Here is a 17,779-nt window from a genome sequence, read left to right as displayed (position 1 = left end):
AACTGATCCCATTCACAATTGCACCCAGAAACATAAAATACCTAGGAATAAACCTAACCAAAGATGTAAAAGATCTGTATGCTAAAAAACTATAGAGAGCTTATGAAGGAAACTGAAGAAGATATAAAGAAATGAGAAAACATTCCCTGCTCATGGATTGGAAGAATAAATATTGTTAATATGTCAATACTACCCAAAGCTATCTACATGTTCAATGCAATCCCAATCAAAATTGCACCAGCATTCTTCTCGAAGCTAGAACAAGCAATCCTAAAATTTGTATGGAACCACAAAAGACCCCAGATAGCCAAAGTAATATTGAAGAAGACCAAAGTGGGAGGCATCACAATCCCAGACTTTAGCCTCTACTACAAAGCTGTCATCATCAAGACAGCATGGTATTGGCACAAAAACAGACACACAGACCAATGGAATAGAATAGAGACTCCAGAATTGGACCCACAAAAGTATGGCCAACTAATCTTTGACAAAGCAGGAAAGAATATCCACTGGAAAAAAGACAGTCTCTTTAACAAATGGTGCTGGGAGAACTGGACAGCAACATGCAGAAGAATGACACTAGACCACTTTCTTACACCATTCACAAAAATAAACTAAAAATGGATAAAGGACCTGAATGTGAGACAGGAAACCATCAAAACCCTAGAGGAGAAAGCAGTAAAAAACCTCTCTGACCTCCGCCGCTGCAATTTCTTACTTGACACATCTCCAAAGGCAAGGGAATTAAAAGCAAAAATGAACTATTGGAACCTCATGAAGATAAACAGCTTCTGCACTGCAAAGGAAACAATCAACGAAACTAAAAGGCAACCATCAGAATGGGAAAAGATATTTGCAAATGACATATCAGCCAAAGGGCTAGTATCCAAAATCTATAAAGAACTCACCAAAGTCCACACCCGAAAAACAAATAATCCAGTGAAGAAATGGGCAGAAAACATGAATAGGCACTTCTCTAAAGAAGACATCCAGATGGCCAACAGGCACATGAAAAGATGCTCAACGTCGCTCCTCATCAGGGAAATACAAATCAAAACCACACTGAGGTATCACCTCACGCCAGTCAGAGTGGCTAAAATGAACAAATCAGGAGACCGTAGATGCTGGAGAGAATGGGAGAAAAGGGAACCCTCTTGCACTGTTGGTGGGCATGCAAACTGGTGCAGCCACTCTGGAAAACAGTGTGGAGGTTCCTCAAAAAATTAAAAATAGACCTACCCTATGACCCAGCAGTACGACTGCTAGGAATTGACCCAAGGGATACAGGAGTGCTGATGCATAGGGGCACTTGTACCCCAATGTTTATAGCAGCACTTTCAACAATAGCCAAATTATGGAAAGAGCCTAAATATCCATCAACTGATAAATGGATAAAGAAATTGTGGTTTATATACTCAATGGAGTACTATGTGGCAATGAGAAAGAATGAAATATGGCCCTTTGTAGCAACGTGGATGGAACTGGAGAGTGTTATGCTAAATGAAATAAGTCATACAGAGAAAGACAGATACTATATGTGTTCACTCTTATGTGGATCCTGAGAAACTGAACAGAAACCCATGGGGGAGGGGAAGGAAAAAAAAAAGTTAGAGAGGGAGAAAGCCAAAGCATAAGAGACTCTTAAAAACTGAGAACAAACTGAGGGTTGATGGGGGGTGGGAGGGAGGGAAGGGTGGGTGATGGTTATTGAGTAGGGCACCTGTTGGGATGAGCACTGGGTGCTTTATGGAAACCAATTTGACAATAAATTTCATATTTAAAAAATATATCCTGAAAAAAAAAAAAACAAAAACAAAATCTCTGGTACAATAAGTACCTTTAACATACGTTAATTGATCAGAAATATCTTTAAGGTTTTCATCAAGTTATTTTTATTGCAATTATGACTTCCCAAAGGAATTTTGAAGTGGTAAATGAAATTTCTCAAAGCCTACACGTCGTGTGTAGACAAGGAGTTTTGTATTGATTCTAGTCTGCCTTTGCCTGACCTCATGTAGCAAGTATCACAAAGACATAATTAGAAAATTTGGTACAATATATGGCCCTGGTCGCTGTGTGGTGGAATTATTTGACTGTTGAGTAACTGAAGCCTGTTTGCATCCCCGTGTGTCATGAAAGGCAAACTTCAAAGAAAATATTATATGTCCCAACTCCAGCTCCTGAGTGTCTTGCAAGTATAATACAGCAAGGCTTAAAAGTCCCTGCTGTGGAAAGGGCAACTTGACACTGAATCTACTGTTAAATCACTATTGAAACACTGGTTTGCAAAAGAGTTCTTATGAGATAAATATAGTTAAAGCCTTAAAAGGCAGGAGGAAAATACACCCAAGTCATAGGGAAAAAAATGGGGGAGAAAAAGTCTTTAAAGTTGGACAGTATGTGTTGACAAAATTTGGAGATTTTTAAACATGTATCTACACATTTATTTTATAAATTGTACATAAGACTGGCTCCTTTTCCAGTGCAAAATCAAATATTTAGATTTGCAAAAACCTATGGAAGCCAGATTTTAGACAAAAAGGGATTTTTTTGTCAGACTGTCAGTCTCTGAATTTCATCACAATCTGTTCAGCTGTTTTGGTTGCAGGCAGGCGTAAACCGTACTGGGTAAGTGTGTGTTTGTATTTATTATTAAAATGGGGATGCTAAATCCTGCTTTCTAACAGTCTTCACATTCTTTAAGGCTGTGTTGGTCAGAGAAGCAGACTCAAGAAGTACAATACGAGAGTCATGTGGGCAGGGGGAGGGAGAGAGGACCCAATGGCAAACGCCTTTGACTGGTGCCTCTTTGCAAAACAGGGCTTGGAATTTTTGCAAAAAATGACCCTGGCATTCTGCCTCATAACTTTTCCTTCACCTGTGTGTACTGATGCTTGCCTTGAAGAGGGATGGGAAAATGATCTGTCGGTGGCAGATTGAAATGTTTTATTTAATTGCCATGATTCCCTTATCTTTATCCTCTGCACTAATCTAAAAATAATAAGTTGGGTTGACACTTTCAATATCCTTTAACGTACATGTATGCTTATATGTGAAGATTGCTGGGGAGAATATCACAGCTAGAACCTGCATCTCCGGAAGGTGGGACATTATATTAAAGAACAAGCAAATAAACAAACACCAAGTCTTATTTAATTCCATGTCTGTGGGGTGCATTCTTCCTCCAGCCAGGACTTTCTGATACATGGCTCACAATATACAGAGTCGCATCCAGCAAAAATGAGACTTAAGATGACACCATCCTTCAGAAGTAAAGCTCTTTACCGAAGGAGGATAATTCAGTTGTTCCTAGTCACAATGGACTATGACAGAGTAAACATTTGAGGTCTATTTTCATATTTTAAAGATGTATAAAACTTTGACTTTTAATTATCTTACTCTGCTCAGGCTGCCATAACAAAATACCGCAGACTGAGTGGTTTAAACAATAGAAATGTATTTTCTTACAGTTCTGGAGGTCTGAAGGCCAAGATCAAGAGGACAGGAGGGTTGGTTTCTAGTGAAACCTTTCTTCCTGCCTTGCAGACAGCACCTTCTTGCTCTGTTATCACAGGGACTTTCTTGTGTGTGCATACAGAAAGAACCTCTGGTGTCTTTTCCTCTGATAAGAACACCGATCCTACTGGATGAGGGCATACTTTCAGGACGTCACTTAACCTTAATGACCTCCTTAAAGGCCTTATCTCTAAAGACAGTCACATGGGTGTTAGAGCTTTAACGTATGATTTTGGGAGAGGACAGGGTTTAGTCCATAATGCTAAGATAACGCAAAGGCTCACTGGAATTTCAGGTTTCTTTGTATCTGGCTGGCTTTTTACATTAATTCAGTGTAAGACTAGTCTCCACATTCTGCTCAGAACTTTTGATTTGCAGCTTTATCTATTTCTGATTAGTAACACATGGTAAAAATGAATGCTGTCGCCCCATAAATGTGATTTGGTAGACAAATTATTTCTAAACATAAGGTCTTTGTAGAGAAATAACTGAAGGTATTCTTGGTGGTTAAAAAAGGTTGAGCACTTTTGGAGAGAATATCACCTGCCTGAGGAGGTGAATTCAACTAAGAAAACTCTTGAGATCACTTCCAGCTTTCAGATCTAAGAATCTATGAATTCAGTCATATTCATAATACAATTTTATTCCCAAGAATGAAGAATTGTATGGCATAAAGAAATCAGTAAAATATAGCAAAACAATATTCCTTCCAAAAATTTTTTAAAAATTTTATTTTAGGGAGAGAGAGAGTGAGCAGGGGAGAGGAGCAAAGGGAGAGAGAAAGAGAGAGAGGGAGGGAGAGAGAATCTTATGCAGCCTCCACGTTCAGTGCAGAGCTTGACGTGGGGCTTGATCCCACGACTCTGGGAATATAAAGTGAACCAAAATCAAGAGTCAGATGTTCACAACCAACTGAGCCACTCTGACACCGCTTCCCTTCAAATTTTTAAGTAAGTGAGTTTTACTGCTAGATTTACAAAGAACAATAAAACTCCTAAGCCTGGTTGTGTACTTGTGGCAGAGATGGCCCTTCTGGATGTTCACCCATCCCATTTCCTCTCTCTGGCACACAAGGAGACTCCATTTCCAGCTTCTTTCAGGATTGGCCATGAGATTAGGTCTTGGACATCCAGTAGTGGATGGAAGTGAGATACAGCACTTCCAGAACTGCCCAGCAAACCATCTCTGTGATCTTTCACGATTTTTCTTCTCCTTTGGAAGTAACAATGGAGGTCATTCGTTGAAGTCACAAGATACACAGGGCTTGGGTCCGATAGTCACCACTTGAAAGAGGCACCCAGGAAAACTCTCATCAGAGAGTCTTTGAGAACAAGAAATATATTTTGTTGTGTTAACCCATGAGATTTGGGGGTTGTTTGTTACAGCAGCTAGCATTAAATGTCCTTACCAGTGTAGTATCAAGGACGTTTGGGACAGCAAAAAAATTTGGGACAGCAGATTATGTTTTATCTATTTATTGAAATATATGTACCATTGAAGATATACTGGACAAAAAATACAGAATTTCTAATTGTTTTATGAAATCAAATGGATGTAGTTGCTATTCTGGTAATGTTTGTTTCCGTCACCAGCAAGATTCTGACCAGAATCATTCTGAATCAGCTATTTATTATTTTCTACTAGGTGCACCCACAAACCAAGCTTTAGGCTTCCACCTGTTCACATCTTTGATACTATTGAACATTGGGGAGCACTTTTATTTACTTATTTATTTTTAAGTTTATTTATTTTTTAGAGAGAGAGAGAGCACACACAAGAGCAAGCAGGGGAGGGGTAGAGGGGAAGGGTACAGAGGATCTCAAGCAGGCTCTGTGCTGACAGCAGATAGCCTGATGCAGGGCTCAAACTCACAAACCGTGAGATCATGACCTGAGCCAAAGTCAGACACTTAACCAGCTGAGCCCCCCTGGCACCCCGGGGAGCACTTTTAAAAAATGGACTTAAAGCCACTGATCAGATGCCACATGCACTTTCCCCATCCTCTGAAATACATCTGGTGAGAATTCTGTATCTTCTGAATTCCATCCATGTGACAAAACCAACAGCTTAGTTCAGGGATGGCAGGTATGTTTTATCTGATGTGTCTACTCAATGAGTTTGTAGTAGCTGTATTGTGAAGGATCAGAGGTAGAGCCTCAGATCACTGGAAACATGTTTGTCTGCCAAAGTCCAGAGAATGTGGGCTGGAGGTGTCTGTGTCCTGTACTTCCATTGTTGGCATATACTGTGTTTCTAAGTACTATATTTCGGCATCCATCTGTCTACTTCAGGGAGGATCCAGTCTTGATGAAAATGTTGAAACCCCTTGACTCTAAGTTGTCTGACTCACCTCCCAATACCAGTGAAAAATGGAACTGTATAAGTTCTGGTATCTAAAGTCTAGAGTTCACAGACAAACTAATAGATTCCATGCCTTTTATTAGATGATGGTAAGTGTTAAGAAGTGAACATTACCATATGTCGTTGATGGGAATGTTTGTTGTGATAAATTTTCTCTCGTGCAATCTAGTAATATGTATCAAAATATAAAGTAGATCTACACTTTCACTCAGTAATTGTACAGTTTGGACTTTACCCTAAAAATGCAAATGAACATTTACATATAGTGACATCGGTTGTAGCAGCAATATTCATCATTAAAGGCTTGGTTAAATAAGTTACGATACATTCATCTGATGGAACACTATATGGACTTTGAATAAAGTAGACCGATGTGGCATGAAAAGTTGTCCATGATAAAATGTAAAATGAAGAATGCAAGTTGTAGAATAACATGCATTATGTTAATTTATCTAATATGCAGTTTACAGAGTAGTGCATAAAATATTCTATCTAGTGATTTTGTATGCTGGATATAAGAATATACTGGAAGTACAGGGGTGCTTGGGAGGCTCAGTCAGTTAAGTGTCCAGCTTCGGCTCAGGTCATGATCTCACAGTTTATGAGTTCGAGCCCTGCGTCGGGCTCTGTGCTGACAGCTGAGAGCCTGGAGCCTGTTTCGGATTCTGTGTCTCCCTCTCTCTCTGCCCCTCCCCTGCTCGTGCTCTGTCTCTCTCTTTCTCTCTCTCAAAAATAAATTAAAAAAAAAAAACATTAAAAAAATTAAAGAAGAATATACTGGAAGTACATATCCCACATGTTAAAAGACATTATACCTGTGGGATAGAATGAAAACAAGGGGTAAGGCATGATCTAAATAGCTTTACATACTTGTCTATGTGTCCAGTTTTTTTTCAATTAGCACACATTGCCTTGTTGTCAGCAAAAGCAGTATAATCAGCTAGAAGCTGATAATTTCAGTATTTTCATTAATATAAAATAAAAATCCTAAATGTAAGAATTCAAAAACGCTTCTATAAGATACACCGGTATTCTAATATATGTATAGTATATTTTAAACTTTACCCACAACTGTGGGAAGATAATCAATACAAAGAAAATGGAGACAATAATGGTTTGCACTGGGAAGTCTGATTTTAAATCAAATTTTCATGGAAGTCTGTTTTTGAAGAATACTAGATGATATATTGATTGCCTAGAAAATACAGTAAAAAGTAGATAAGCCAATCAAGAAGGTCAGCATGTGCAGTGGGTGGTATATCTATTGATTTTTACTTACCTAGAATCCATTCCTCCTTCTTATGGTATTAGAAGTATAATGCCTTTGTCTGCTATTTTTTTTAGAGACTCATTGTGTCTTGCCCTATTCTGGCCAGTGGATGAGCATGGGACCTAAGCTATGCCCATCATACTTTCTTCTAAGAATTATTATTTTGAACACAATTTCATGGAGAGTAGTGGGAACATCCTGGCTCTGCAACACTCTACTTTTGTGTAGTTTTGTTCTATTTGTTTCTTTGTTTGTGTTACTTTTCCATGGTTTAGTCATTCATTTATTCAACGAGTATTTATTTAGGTGCTATCTACTGTGCAAAATGTCCCTGCCCTAGTATTTTACTTAAGATCAATAATAAATGTAAGTCAGCAAACGTATAATATGTGAAACAATAATAAGTACTACAGAGAAAAAATTAAGGAAAGCAGGAGGATGGGATGCTTCTCTATGGGGCGGAGTTGAAATTTTGAATGTTTACTTATTTATTTTGAGAGAGAGGGAAAGAGAGAGCAAGAACGGGGAAGGGGCAGAGAGAGAGAGGGAAGGAGAGGGAGAGAGTGAATCTGAAGCAGGCTCTGTGCTGTCAGCGTGGAGCCCATCGTGGGCCTGGATCTCACGAACCATGAGACTGACCTGAGCTGAAACCAAGAATCAGTCGCTTAACTAAATGTACCACCCAGGTGCCACGTGGGATTGAAATTTTAAATGGGGGGGAAGAGGCGCCTGGGTGGCTCAGTTGGTTAAGTATTGACTTTGGCTCAGGTCATGATCTCTCATGTTTTATGTGTTCCAGCCCCACAATGGGCTCACTGCTCTCAGCACAGAGACCATTTTGTTTATTCTGTTCCTCCCCCACTTGAGCCTTGTCTTTCTCAAAATAAATAAATAAATTTAAATAAAAAGGAAACTTTAAATGGGGAGGGAAGGAAGATCTCATTGAGAAGGTGAGGTGTGAGAAAAACCGGAAGGAGGTGTGGGAATGAGCTACATGGTTATCTGGAGAAAGACCCAAAGATGCAAAGGTCTGAGGTGGGATTATGCCCTGGGTCTTCAAGGAATGTGAGTGGAGCAGAGGGAAGGAGAGAGAGGGTGGTAGGAGGTGAGGTCAGAGTGGTCTGGGGGCTGGGGGAAGATCACATAGGGATTCCATGGTCAAGAGAAAAGATGTTGGCTTTGACCCGGAGTGAAATGGAGCCATTGAACAGTTTAAGTAGGAGAGTAGCATTTCTTGATCTACGTTTAATATCATCTATTTGGGGGCACCTGGGTGGCTCAGTCAGTCCTTCTGACTTCAGCTCGGGTCTTGATCTTGTGGTTTGTGAGTTCAAGCCCTGTGTCAGGCTCTGTGCTGACAGCTCAAAGTCTGGAGCCTGCTTTGGATTCTGTGTCTCCCTCTCTCTCTCTGCCCCTCACCTGCTTGTGCTCTCTCTCTTTCTCTCTCTCTCAAAAATGAATAAACATTAAAACAAAGAAACAAACAAAGAAACAAACATCATCTATTTGTTTATTAGGTTGGAAATCGCCTGAAGGTCAAGGGCAGAAACCCAGGGACTAGTTAGGAGGTTCCTGCATTCATCCAGGTGAGGAATGATGGTGGCTTTAAAGAGGATGTAGACCTTGAGGTGATGAGAAACCATGGGATTCTAGAAATATTCTGTTGTTCAGCTTTTCCTTTGATTCTATGAGTGGTTCTACATCCTTTCAATCAATTATTTTTCTCTGTCAAGTTAGACATTTTGGGCTTTTATTCTTGTAATCCAAGAACTCTAACAAACTCACAATGTCCATAAAAAATAAGAAAAAAAATAATCTTTTACTAACACTGTGATCTTGAGTAAATTAACCTATTTGCACCTCTTTTCTTCATCTAATATAGTGATGTAATATATTACCCCTAAAATACTGGTGTAATACCAGGTTGAACCGTATGAAACTGTCATTTTTGTAGGTCAAAAATAGTCCCATACTGACAAGTTTATTTGGCTTACCTCCAGAACCTGCCTTGCTGGCTGTTGTGAGGATTAAAGGAGCAAATATATATAAAACATTTAGGATGGGGTCTAGTACATTGTAAGAACAAATTAAGTGTTAGCAATTACCACTCTTATTATTATATATATATATCACATTTTTCTGGGATAGCCTCTCGGGATAGGCCAGACAAGCAACATCACCCACATGTTTGAAAGAGCTTTCTCCAGTACTTTTAAAAGGTGTTTGTTCACAAATTGTGCCATTTGGTTCGCAAAACAATCCAATGTGGTATGGAGCACATGGGTTTTTTTTAATTTTTTAAATTTTTTTTAATATATGAAATTTATTGTCAAATTGGTTTCCATACAACACCCAGTGCTCATCCCAAAAGGTGCCTTCCTCAATACCCATCACCCACCCTCTCCTCCCTCCCACCCCCCATCAACCCTCAGTTTGTTCTCAGTTTTTAAGAGTCTCTTATGCTTTGGCTCTCTCCCACTCTAACCTCTTTTTTTTTTCCCTTCCCCTCCCCCATGGGTTTCTGTTCAGTTTCTCAGGATCCACATAAGAGTGAAAACATATGGTATCTGTCTTTCTCTGTATGGCTTATTTCACTTAGCATAACACTCTCCAGTTCCATCCACGTTGCTACAAAGGGCCATATTTCATTTTTTCTCATTGCCACATAGTACTCCATTGTGTATATAAACCACAATTTCTTTATCCATTCATCAGTTGATGGACATTTAGGCTGTTTCCATAATTTGGCTATTGTTGAAAGTGCTGCTATAAACATTGGGGTACAAGTGCCCCTATGCATCAGCACTCCTGTATCCCTTGGGTCAATTCCTAGCAGTGCTACTGCTGGGTCATAGGGTAGGTCTATTTTTAATTTTTTGAGGAACCTCCACACTGTTTTCCAGAGTGGCTGCATCAATTTGCATTCCCACCAAGAGTGGAGCACATGTTTTAAAGTCTTCATTGCTTATTTAAATCAACTAATGAAATGAATAAGTAATTTGTACACGTTTGATATTTTCCCCCAATGGAAGAGATAAAATTATCGTATGTTATCGTGACACGGACATTTTAACCAATGAGATGTACAAAAGCAAAGTTTGGAGCTTTTGATCTTCAGGATGCAGTTCAATGCTCATGTCCTTCTGGAGAAATCCTATGATTCCTAGGCCCATTTTGTTGCTCTCTCTTCCAGGCTGCAGAGCTCTTTGCTTGTAACTGTTAGCAAAGAGACGTTTTGTAAACAGTACATGTAGTCGTGCCATCATTCTGGGTATGTGTCTTCTCTCCTCCGCTTTGATTCCTTCTTTATCTCTGATTTCTCTACACCTAGCACAGTATCGGACACCAAGTGGTTGCCAAGTAAATGGTTACAAAATTAACAAGGAACTAAGTGAACAAATGACTTAATGATTATTCTCTCTGTTCTATTCATTAGAAAACTGAAACCCTATAGTGAGGTAGATTGCCCAATTTTGCACAACTACCAAAAGGATAAGCTAGGAGTCAAACCCAGGTTGCACGAAACCATGTCCAGAAGGCCATCAGATGCGGCATAAAGCATCACACCAAAACGAGAGAATGGTGTGCTCAGCCTTGAATGTGCCTACCAGACGAGAACCTACCCCAGATGGCATTTCCAATTTAATCAACATCACCTGTGAGCCAAACTGAACAGTAAATGTTAAGACAGGATCACTAATAATGGGGACCTGGAATGTAGCCAGAATTAAAACAATGATCTGCTTAACAATCCCTCTGGGCTGGATGCATGCAGAGAACGGATAAATGCTGGATATCGAAACAGCTGTTCTATGGCAAACTGAAATGGGGCAATCATAGATAGCAAAGGGAGAAGAAACACTTGAAAGTTGTCTTAAATAAAGGAGTGCTTTAAATAGCGTGTGACCTGGCTGTGGCCTCTTAAGAAGCAACCACCACATACAAACCACCCTGGCGTGCAACTCTAGAGAACGAGGTAGCTTTTGGTGAGCAAAGACTATGAAATTATAAAAGGCAATGACAAGTGGTACCTATCAGTTCCCAGTATGCATAGACCATGTTAGTCCAAACATCACCTTGGGATATGAAGACCAGTGCTGTAAGTACAAATTCCAGATGTCATCACCTCCACAACTTTGCCTCCTAAACATGACCGTTTTCCACAACCTCCTTATAAACATTGGCTAAATGACCCTATTTTTCACATACTGCTTATTGCTTCATTATTTTAAGATTATAATGATATGGTGTCTTCTCAATGTAGTCGCAAATTGCCTTAGATCAGAAACCAAAGCTGATGTTCAAAATGCTTAACAACCAGACATAGACATAGAGTGACCAGAATGCTGGCTTGACACTGTTTCAGCTTGCTCAAGTTACTGTCCTCATTCTTTGGGGTTGATGACGCTACATGAAGAAGTGTCATGGGACTGCATACACAGTGTTCTTGGAAAGGACTTTTTGATTGATTGACTCCCCAGGTTCATTTTTATACTTGTCTGTCCTTTGAGGAAATCCCGTATCAGCGTGTTCCTTTACCATCCATACGACTGTATGAAAATAAGCATGTCAATGACAAACTTTGGTCTAAAAACAAGGGGACAACCAAGTTAAGGAATCAATTGTTCAAAAAAAGTTCAGGTACTCGACAGTCATTTTAAAATACATACTCTGCGTCACTGTGGGAATCTGGAGATTAAAAACAATGGTACTTACATTTCAGGAGCATATAGGTTAGTAGCAATAGAAATCTTACCACTGTTACTGCCAACTATAATATGACCAAATGTTTTAAGAATCAGCTCAGTATAATCATTATAACAGCTACAAGATCTCTCTAGGGTTGGTAGGTGCAGTTGGATTTCATGTATATAAACATCGGATCATCTCATCCAAACTTCTCAGTATCACAGCTTCCCTGAGAGGTGGCTAGCAGCTTTGTTGGATCACTTACAGTACTGGGGAGAGAGGCCATTGTCTTATAAGAGAAGCTACGTATTTTTAAGAGAATGAATTTAAAAAAGCACTTTGCAAGATATACTACAATTGTGGATTTTCCCACATGACCTTCTCTAAATTACTCATTACGACTTTACGTAGAGGCCGCTGGGTGGCTCAGTCGGTTAAGTGTCCGACTCTTGGTTTCGGCTCGGGTCATGAGCTCACGGTTTGTGGGTTTGAGCCCCACGTCAGGCTCCTTGCTGGCAGCGCAGAGTCTGCTTGAGAGTCTCTCTCTCTCCTTCTCTCTCTGCCCCTCCCCAACTCATGCTGTCTCTGTCTGTCTCAAAATAAATAAATAAACTTAAAAAAAGGAAAGAAAAGAATTTAGGTAAACTAGATCTTAAGGTCAAAGTGATTTTCAAACTTGTATCCAAAATATCTCCTGGTGTTCACCCTTAGATATAAAATGGTAATCAAGTATAACTTTGACTAAATCTCAAGAGCACTATGATAACACATGATGAAAGATATTTATGTAGTAGGAAACTTCAGAAAAGTAAGGGACATTTTCATCCATTTTTCCTTGTCCTCATTTAGTTGGGTCATTTGATCTGAGTTGGTAAGTTGCTTCCCAACTAGTTCGTTTAGGTTTAACAAAAACTGTTAGTTCTTCTTAGCCATTTTGATGTGGGTAAACCTTTCCTGCATATCTACTAAATTCTGATACTCTGGTAAGATAGATACAGGACCACACAGATATTATCTCAACTCTTGAGGAGCTTAGAGTCAGATCAAGAGAGGCAGACCTCCAAGTAAACAAGAACAACATAAGGTTTTCAACATGTGTGAGAACACATGAATGAGCAGGAATCAAAACTGTCACAAAGAAAGAGTGGTCAGTTCTCTTTTTCGTGTCGGCTGGCCTTCACCAACATAACCATGTTCCAAAGAGAGAAGAGAATACATTTTTTTTCCTCCAATGAGATAGCTCTCTGGGACATATCCGACCAGTACTCCTTCTATGTAAACCATTTAATTAGTATGCTCCTCTGTGTTTGTAGCTTTCTGATGGCTATTGTAGGATTCCTAGGGATGGTTTGAATATGTCCCCGAAGAACTATATTTAATGGGTTTCAGACAGTTAATAAGGTCTTGTTGGGTAAACTATTGGAAACCACCTAAAGTAGTATAACACCGTGCTTTACATATGTCATTTGGACTATTTCTGGTATAGCTATATCACCTATCTATGTAGAGGCACCTCGTAATTTGAAGAAAATATGGATGACGAGATGAGAGTGATCACAAATGCTATCTCCACCACATTCCAGGTTATTTGTTTTGAGCCTGCTCTCCGAGATACCTTTCAGGTCGACCGAAATAATTCTATTGTTTCTCTGACACTATTTGGCGTTGCTATCCATTTAACTCCAGCTGTAAAACAGCTTTATAAGAGCACTGCAGTGTCACATTACAGAGAACAGATGTCAAAATAAAGGTTCGCTAACTTGAAGCAACTTACATAAATAGAACGTTCAGGTGTGTCTGTGACCACAAGGGGAGAAAGAGAAATTGTGTTTTGTGCAGTGGAATGATATCAAGGACAGGCTCTTTCCTTGAGATGCCAACAGAGGAATTTTGTTAGCAGTATTCTGTGAACAAAACACTTAAGAGAATGTATGTATACAATAGCTTAAAAAAAAAGGGTTACTGACACAGATGCCAATTTGGTGGGGCATATGGAACATTTACACTTGCCTTTTTCTTTCTTTCTTGCTACAGCTGGTGCTGATTTAGTATGTGAAATTTTACTAGCAGGAGTGCTAATCAAGACCGAGATTCTGTAAGGATTTAGTCATTTATGTAGGGGAAACTACGGGTATCATTAAAAAGTAGAAGATCATCTTATGGAAAAGCATTATCGTTATCAACCTCATTTTTAAACTAAACAGACACAATGGTACTGTAAGTATCACTTTAGCAGCCGAAAAAGTCAGAATGTGTTCCAGATAATGTTCTAAGAGGATTGCACCCGCAGTTTAAAGTTTGGTAGTGTCGGAGTGCTGCAGAAGGTCAGCAGTTTAACACTTAGCTGCTTAACTTTGCTGTGGAGTGGTTCAGCAAAACTGCCTTTCGGAACCATTCGATTTTTAAGGAACGAAGCGTAACTGTCATGCTCTAGAAGGCGACAGCCTTTTCCTGAATCGTTTGGGGGGAGAGGCTTCTCCCTTCTGTTTCGGAGTACAAAACTTTGCAACAGGGGGCCGAATTTCATACAATAGTGCCACCCATCGTGCAGGGGCTGAGAGAAAAATTAAATTAAAAAAAAGAAAGAAAGAAAGAAAGAAAGAAAGAAAGAAAGAAAGAAAGAAAGAAATCTTTCCCAAGCGGCATCAAAAGCATTGCCGGTGCATTAAATATGTCGTACAGGTGGCTCGGTAGAGCTGGAGACCTGCACAGCAGCTCCAAGACATCTGCTGCCTGAGGAAACTCGCAATGTGGCAAAGGGGTGTCTGGAGCTCCCTGCGGAAGGGCGCCAGCTGCCCAGGGCTTCGCTGTCGCAGAGGAACCGAGAGTCTTGGTGGGGCCTCACGTGAAGCGGGGCGTCCTTCGCCCTCCTCCCAGTGACCGTTTAGAGGGCAAGGAGGGCCAGCCGTGACAAACCGGAGAGGTGGTGTCGGGCGAGTCGTGGGTCCTTTTTGAAAGCATCTCCGAGGGCTTTGTCCCTCGGCGTGACGACGAGCAGGAGCCCTCAGTCGAACCGTTTTCCTTTTCTTTCCAGGTTTCATTTCCGTGGCTCACCGCGAGTTATTTCTTGTTTTCCTGATCCGTGCCTTCCGTGTCCTCAGAAGAGATCTTTGAAAGGTGACGGTTGCTAAAATGTAAGCAACCGAGTATCTTATCATAAAATAATTAATGGTTCTATGTTTTAGACGGTTGGTTTAATTGTTTCAGAATATTTTGACATAAGCGTGGCACTTTTTGAAGCAGAATACATATTATGACTTATAAATAACTGTTTTAACTAACTAATTAAAATTCATTTATTGAGTACCACCACCTCCCAACAACTATGCTGCAAACAGAAGGGACAAAGATTGTATGACACAATCTATAGCCCTTGTTCAGAATCTAGAATATTTTAAAAATTAATTAGTAAATCTCTTAATTAGTTTATTTACACAGGCTTTAATAACATTTTTACTATGAGCATGACCATCTGGGCTATCTGATTAAAACTGGAAAAGTTGAAGACCCTTCCTTTCCCCAGCACATGAAGGGGAAAGGGTGAGTAGGTCGGCACTGAAGTGTCAAATTCTGGAACAACTCACATGGACCTCTTTCTCTTTTCCCTTTCATCGGAACTCCCTTCCAGCAATAATGGTGCCTGAGGAATGAAGCTTCAAGAAGTGAAAGAAAGGGCAGCTAGTTAATGGGATGTTTAGTTATTTAAACACACAAGAGGGTAATAGAATTCTTTTCCAAAAAGGCAAAAACTGGAGTAAAAACTGAGTATTTGTAGTCATTTATTTACGTATATACAATTCCAACTACAGTGATTTCTAAGCACCAAGAAGTTCCCCTTAAAAATGATGTTGAAGGAAATACCTTTTATTTCTGAAATTGTACCTGATGAATATTGTTAGAGAATTTTGTCAGTGAGGCGGGCATTCAGGTGGAAACATTTGTGATAGGTTCCAGGGTGCAAAAAAACTGTTCCTCCCCCTTCAAACTATCTTAAATTTATCCTTCATCATTTATTATGTTGTCATACTTATGAATCATAGGGAAAAATAAAATACCTTATTTGAAAAAGAAACAGGTATTCCCTCTCTTTAAAATATATCAGGTTAGCTAGCTGAAGCATAAATTAGGATGGTCTACAAACTGTTAATGGTGACAGCAAGCATATGGCCAATTTGAACTGTCTGCAGGTCAACTTTTACTTTTGCTTTCCAAATGTCTGTCAGTCATTGTTAGGATCTAAATCCATGTGTTAATGGGTGAAATTCAACAATATGAAATCGTTCAGTAAATTCTTGGAACAAGCAATCTTTTTGGTCTTTGTCTGTCGTATACAACCTTCCCGGATAGCACACTTACAAAATTCGGCCCAGTGAGAAGAAACCCTTTGAAGAGTACTGTTGCCTTTGCTGTGTTCAGTTAGGAAAAGGATATATAATCATACGGAGTGTGTGCGTATGTATGTGCGCGTAGGTGTGCGTGTGTGTGAATGTTTCTACGCACACATGAATTGGGTTCTCAAAGAACCAGTAAGGCGCTCAGATTGGTACATTTACCAGTGTTATGAGTGTTTCTGTTGCTGTGATTATACCTCTAACTATGGCAATAGAAAGCCATCTTTTAATTTCTCCCCTTCCATCAGAGTATCCTGATGGCACCGAAGACCAATGACAGTGTGACCATAATGTACTGTTCTGCCAGAAATAGTAATGAGAGGAGCAAGCAAGTGCAGCTGGGATGAAAAATGAAGTGGAGATCCTAGGACAGATAGGGAGTGGGTTACGGACAAAGGTGTGAGAAAATAAAGGGAGGAACAGAAGAGAAGATTTGAAATATGACCGTCTTAAAACTGGCAGATCAGCAAATATCCGAAGAGAGGAAGGCACTGAACTAATCGACCTTTCCTGAATGGAGATGAGAAGATGCGTGTACCACGAGCAGCTGGAGCTGCTTTATTTGGAAACTTCTTCAGAACAACTCTAGTTCTGGCTCTGAAAACAATATGGAATCAGATGTTGGAAGAGAGAAATGCTGCTTGTTTCTCCAGGGCCACAAGAATTCTGATCACATGAAAACGTCACTTGTTAAAATAAAAGCCCAAAGGTGTTCCAACTCACTTGAAACACCACAACAAAAAACGGTCTTGACTCAATTGAAAAGTATAGTAGAGTCACGCCCTCATCTTGACTCTGAGGGATCTGCTCCTTCAGCCATTTGAAACAGGACGGTTACCTTTACTATTGATTTTCCTATTAACAATTCATTCGTTTGTGTTAAGCTTTGTGCATTTCAAAATATGTATCTCATAAATGGAAGCATTGGGATTCAATTTTTTAAACCCTCATTTTATAAATTTGAAAGCGAAAAATCTTTAGAACATTATTAAAATCTGAAAGATGTGAAAATAATTTGAAGTGATCCCATCAAGGTTTCAAGATACTATCTTCTTTGTTTTCCGAAGATTGAACTTCCATCCCATTTCCATTGTGGACTGAGAATGTATCTTAGTGATGACGGTGCTCGCACATGGTTGTCACTCAATAAATGTCTGTTGAACTAAACCTCATTATTCCCATTGCAATGAAGTAGATAACAACAGGTTTTAATTCTAAAACTATCACTTAATTGCTCTTTCTTAGCTTGTTTTCCTCATATTTAAAATCAGGAATAAAGCTTTCTGTCTCGCACTGCTTCCGTGTGTGCTGGTAAATATCTAACAACTTGACTGTCCTTTCCAGATGGATAGATAGATAGATAGGCAGGCAGATAGGCAGATAGACAGATAGACAGACAGATGGATAAAGGACCTGATGTGTAGCTTCTGCCTGTTTCCATGGTGTAAATATTCCCACCACAGACAATTTTGAGCTACCAACATGACGTCACTGAATTGGAAAGAGCTGTGTATAATCTACTCTTGTGGTTTGATAGAGGCCAGCTCCCAAC

General features: G+C 39.6%; 1 protein-coding gene across 11 annotated transcripts in view; it reads left to right on the top strand.

Annotated features, from left to right (window-relative positions):
- The window catches only part of QTMAN (queuosine-tRNA mannosyltransferase), a 466,550-nt gene extending 449,030 nt beyond the window's left edge, over nucleotides 1–17,520 (top strand). For 10 of the 11 annotated variants that reach the window (XM_086718502.1, XM_086718503.1, XM_086718501.1 and 7 more), the window contains 2 exons: nucleotides 14,871–14,970; nucleotides 16,476–17,520. In XM_086718502.1, coding sequence (XP_086574628.1) covers nucleotides 14,871–14,950 — 80 coding nt within the window. In that variant the 3' untranslated portion in view covers nucleotides 14,951–14,970; nucleotides 16,476–17,520. Of the gene's footprint in view, nucleotides 1–14,870; nucleotides 14,971–16,475 lie in introns of those variants that run through there. The other variant, XR_015255199.1, reaches the window with a different exon arrangement.
- Nucleotides 17,521–17,779: the final 259 nt, after the last annotated feature.

Source organism: Puma concolor, chromosome C1, assembly GCF_028749965.1.
Source record: "Puma concolor isolate L17-30 chromosome C1, mPumCon1.1.hap2, whole genome shotgun sequence".
Classification (NCBI taxonomy): domain Eukaryota; kingdom Metazoa; phylum Chordata; class Mammalia; order Carnivora; family Felidae; genus Puma; species Puma concolor.
The sequence above is the reverse complement of the archived record's forward strand: the minus strand, read 5'-3'. Positions and strand labels throughout refer to the sequence as shown.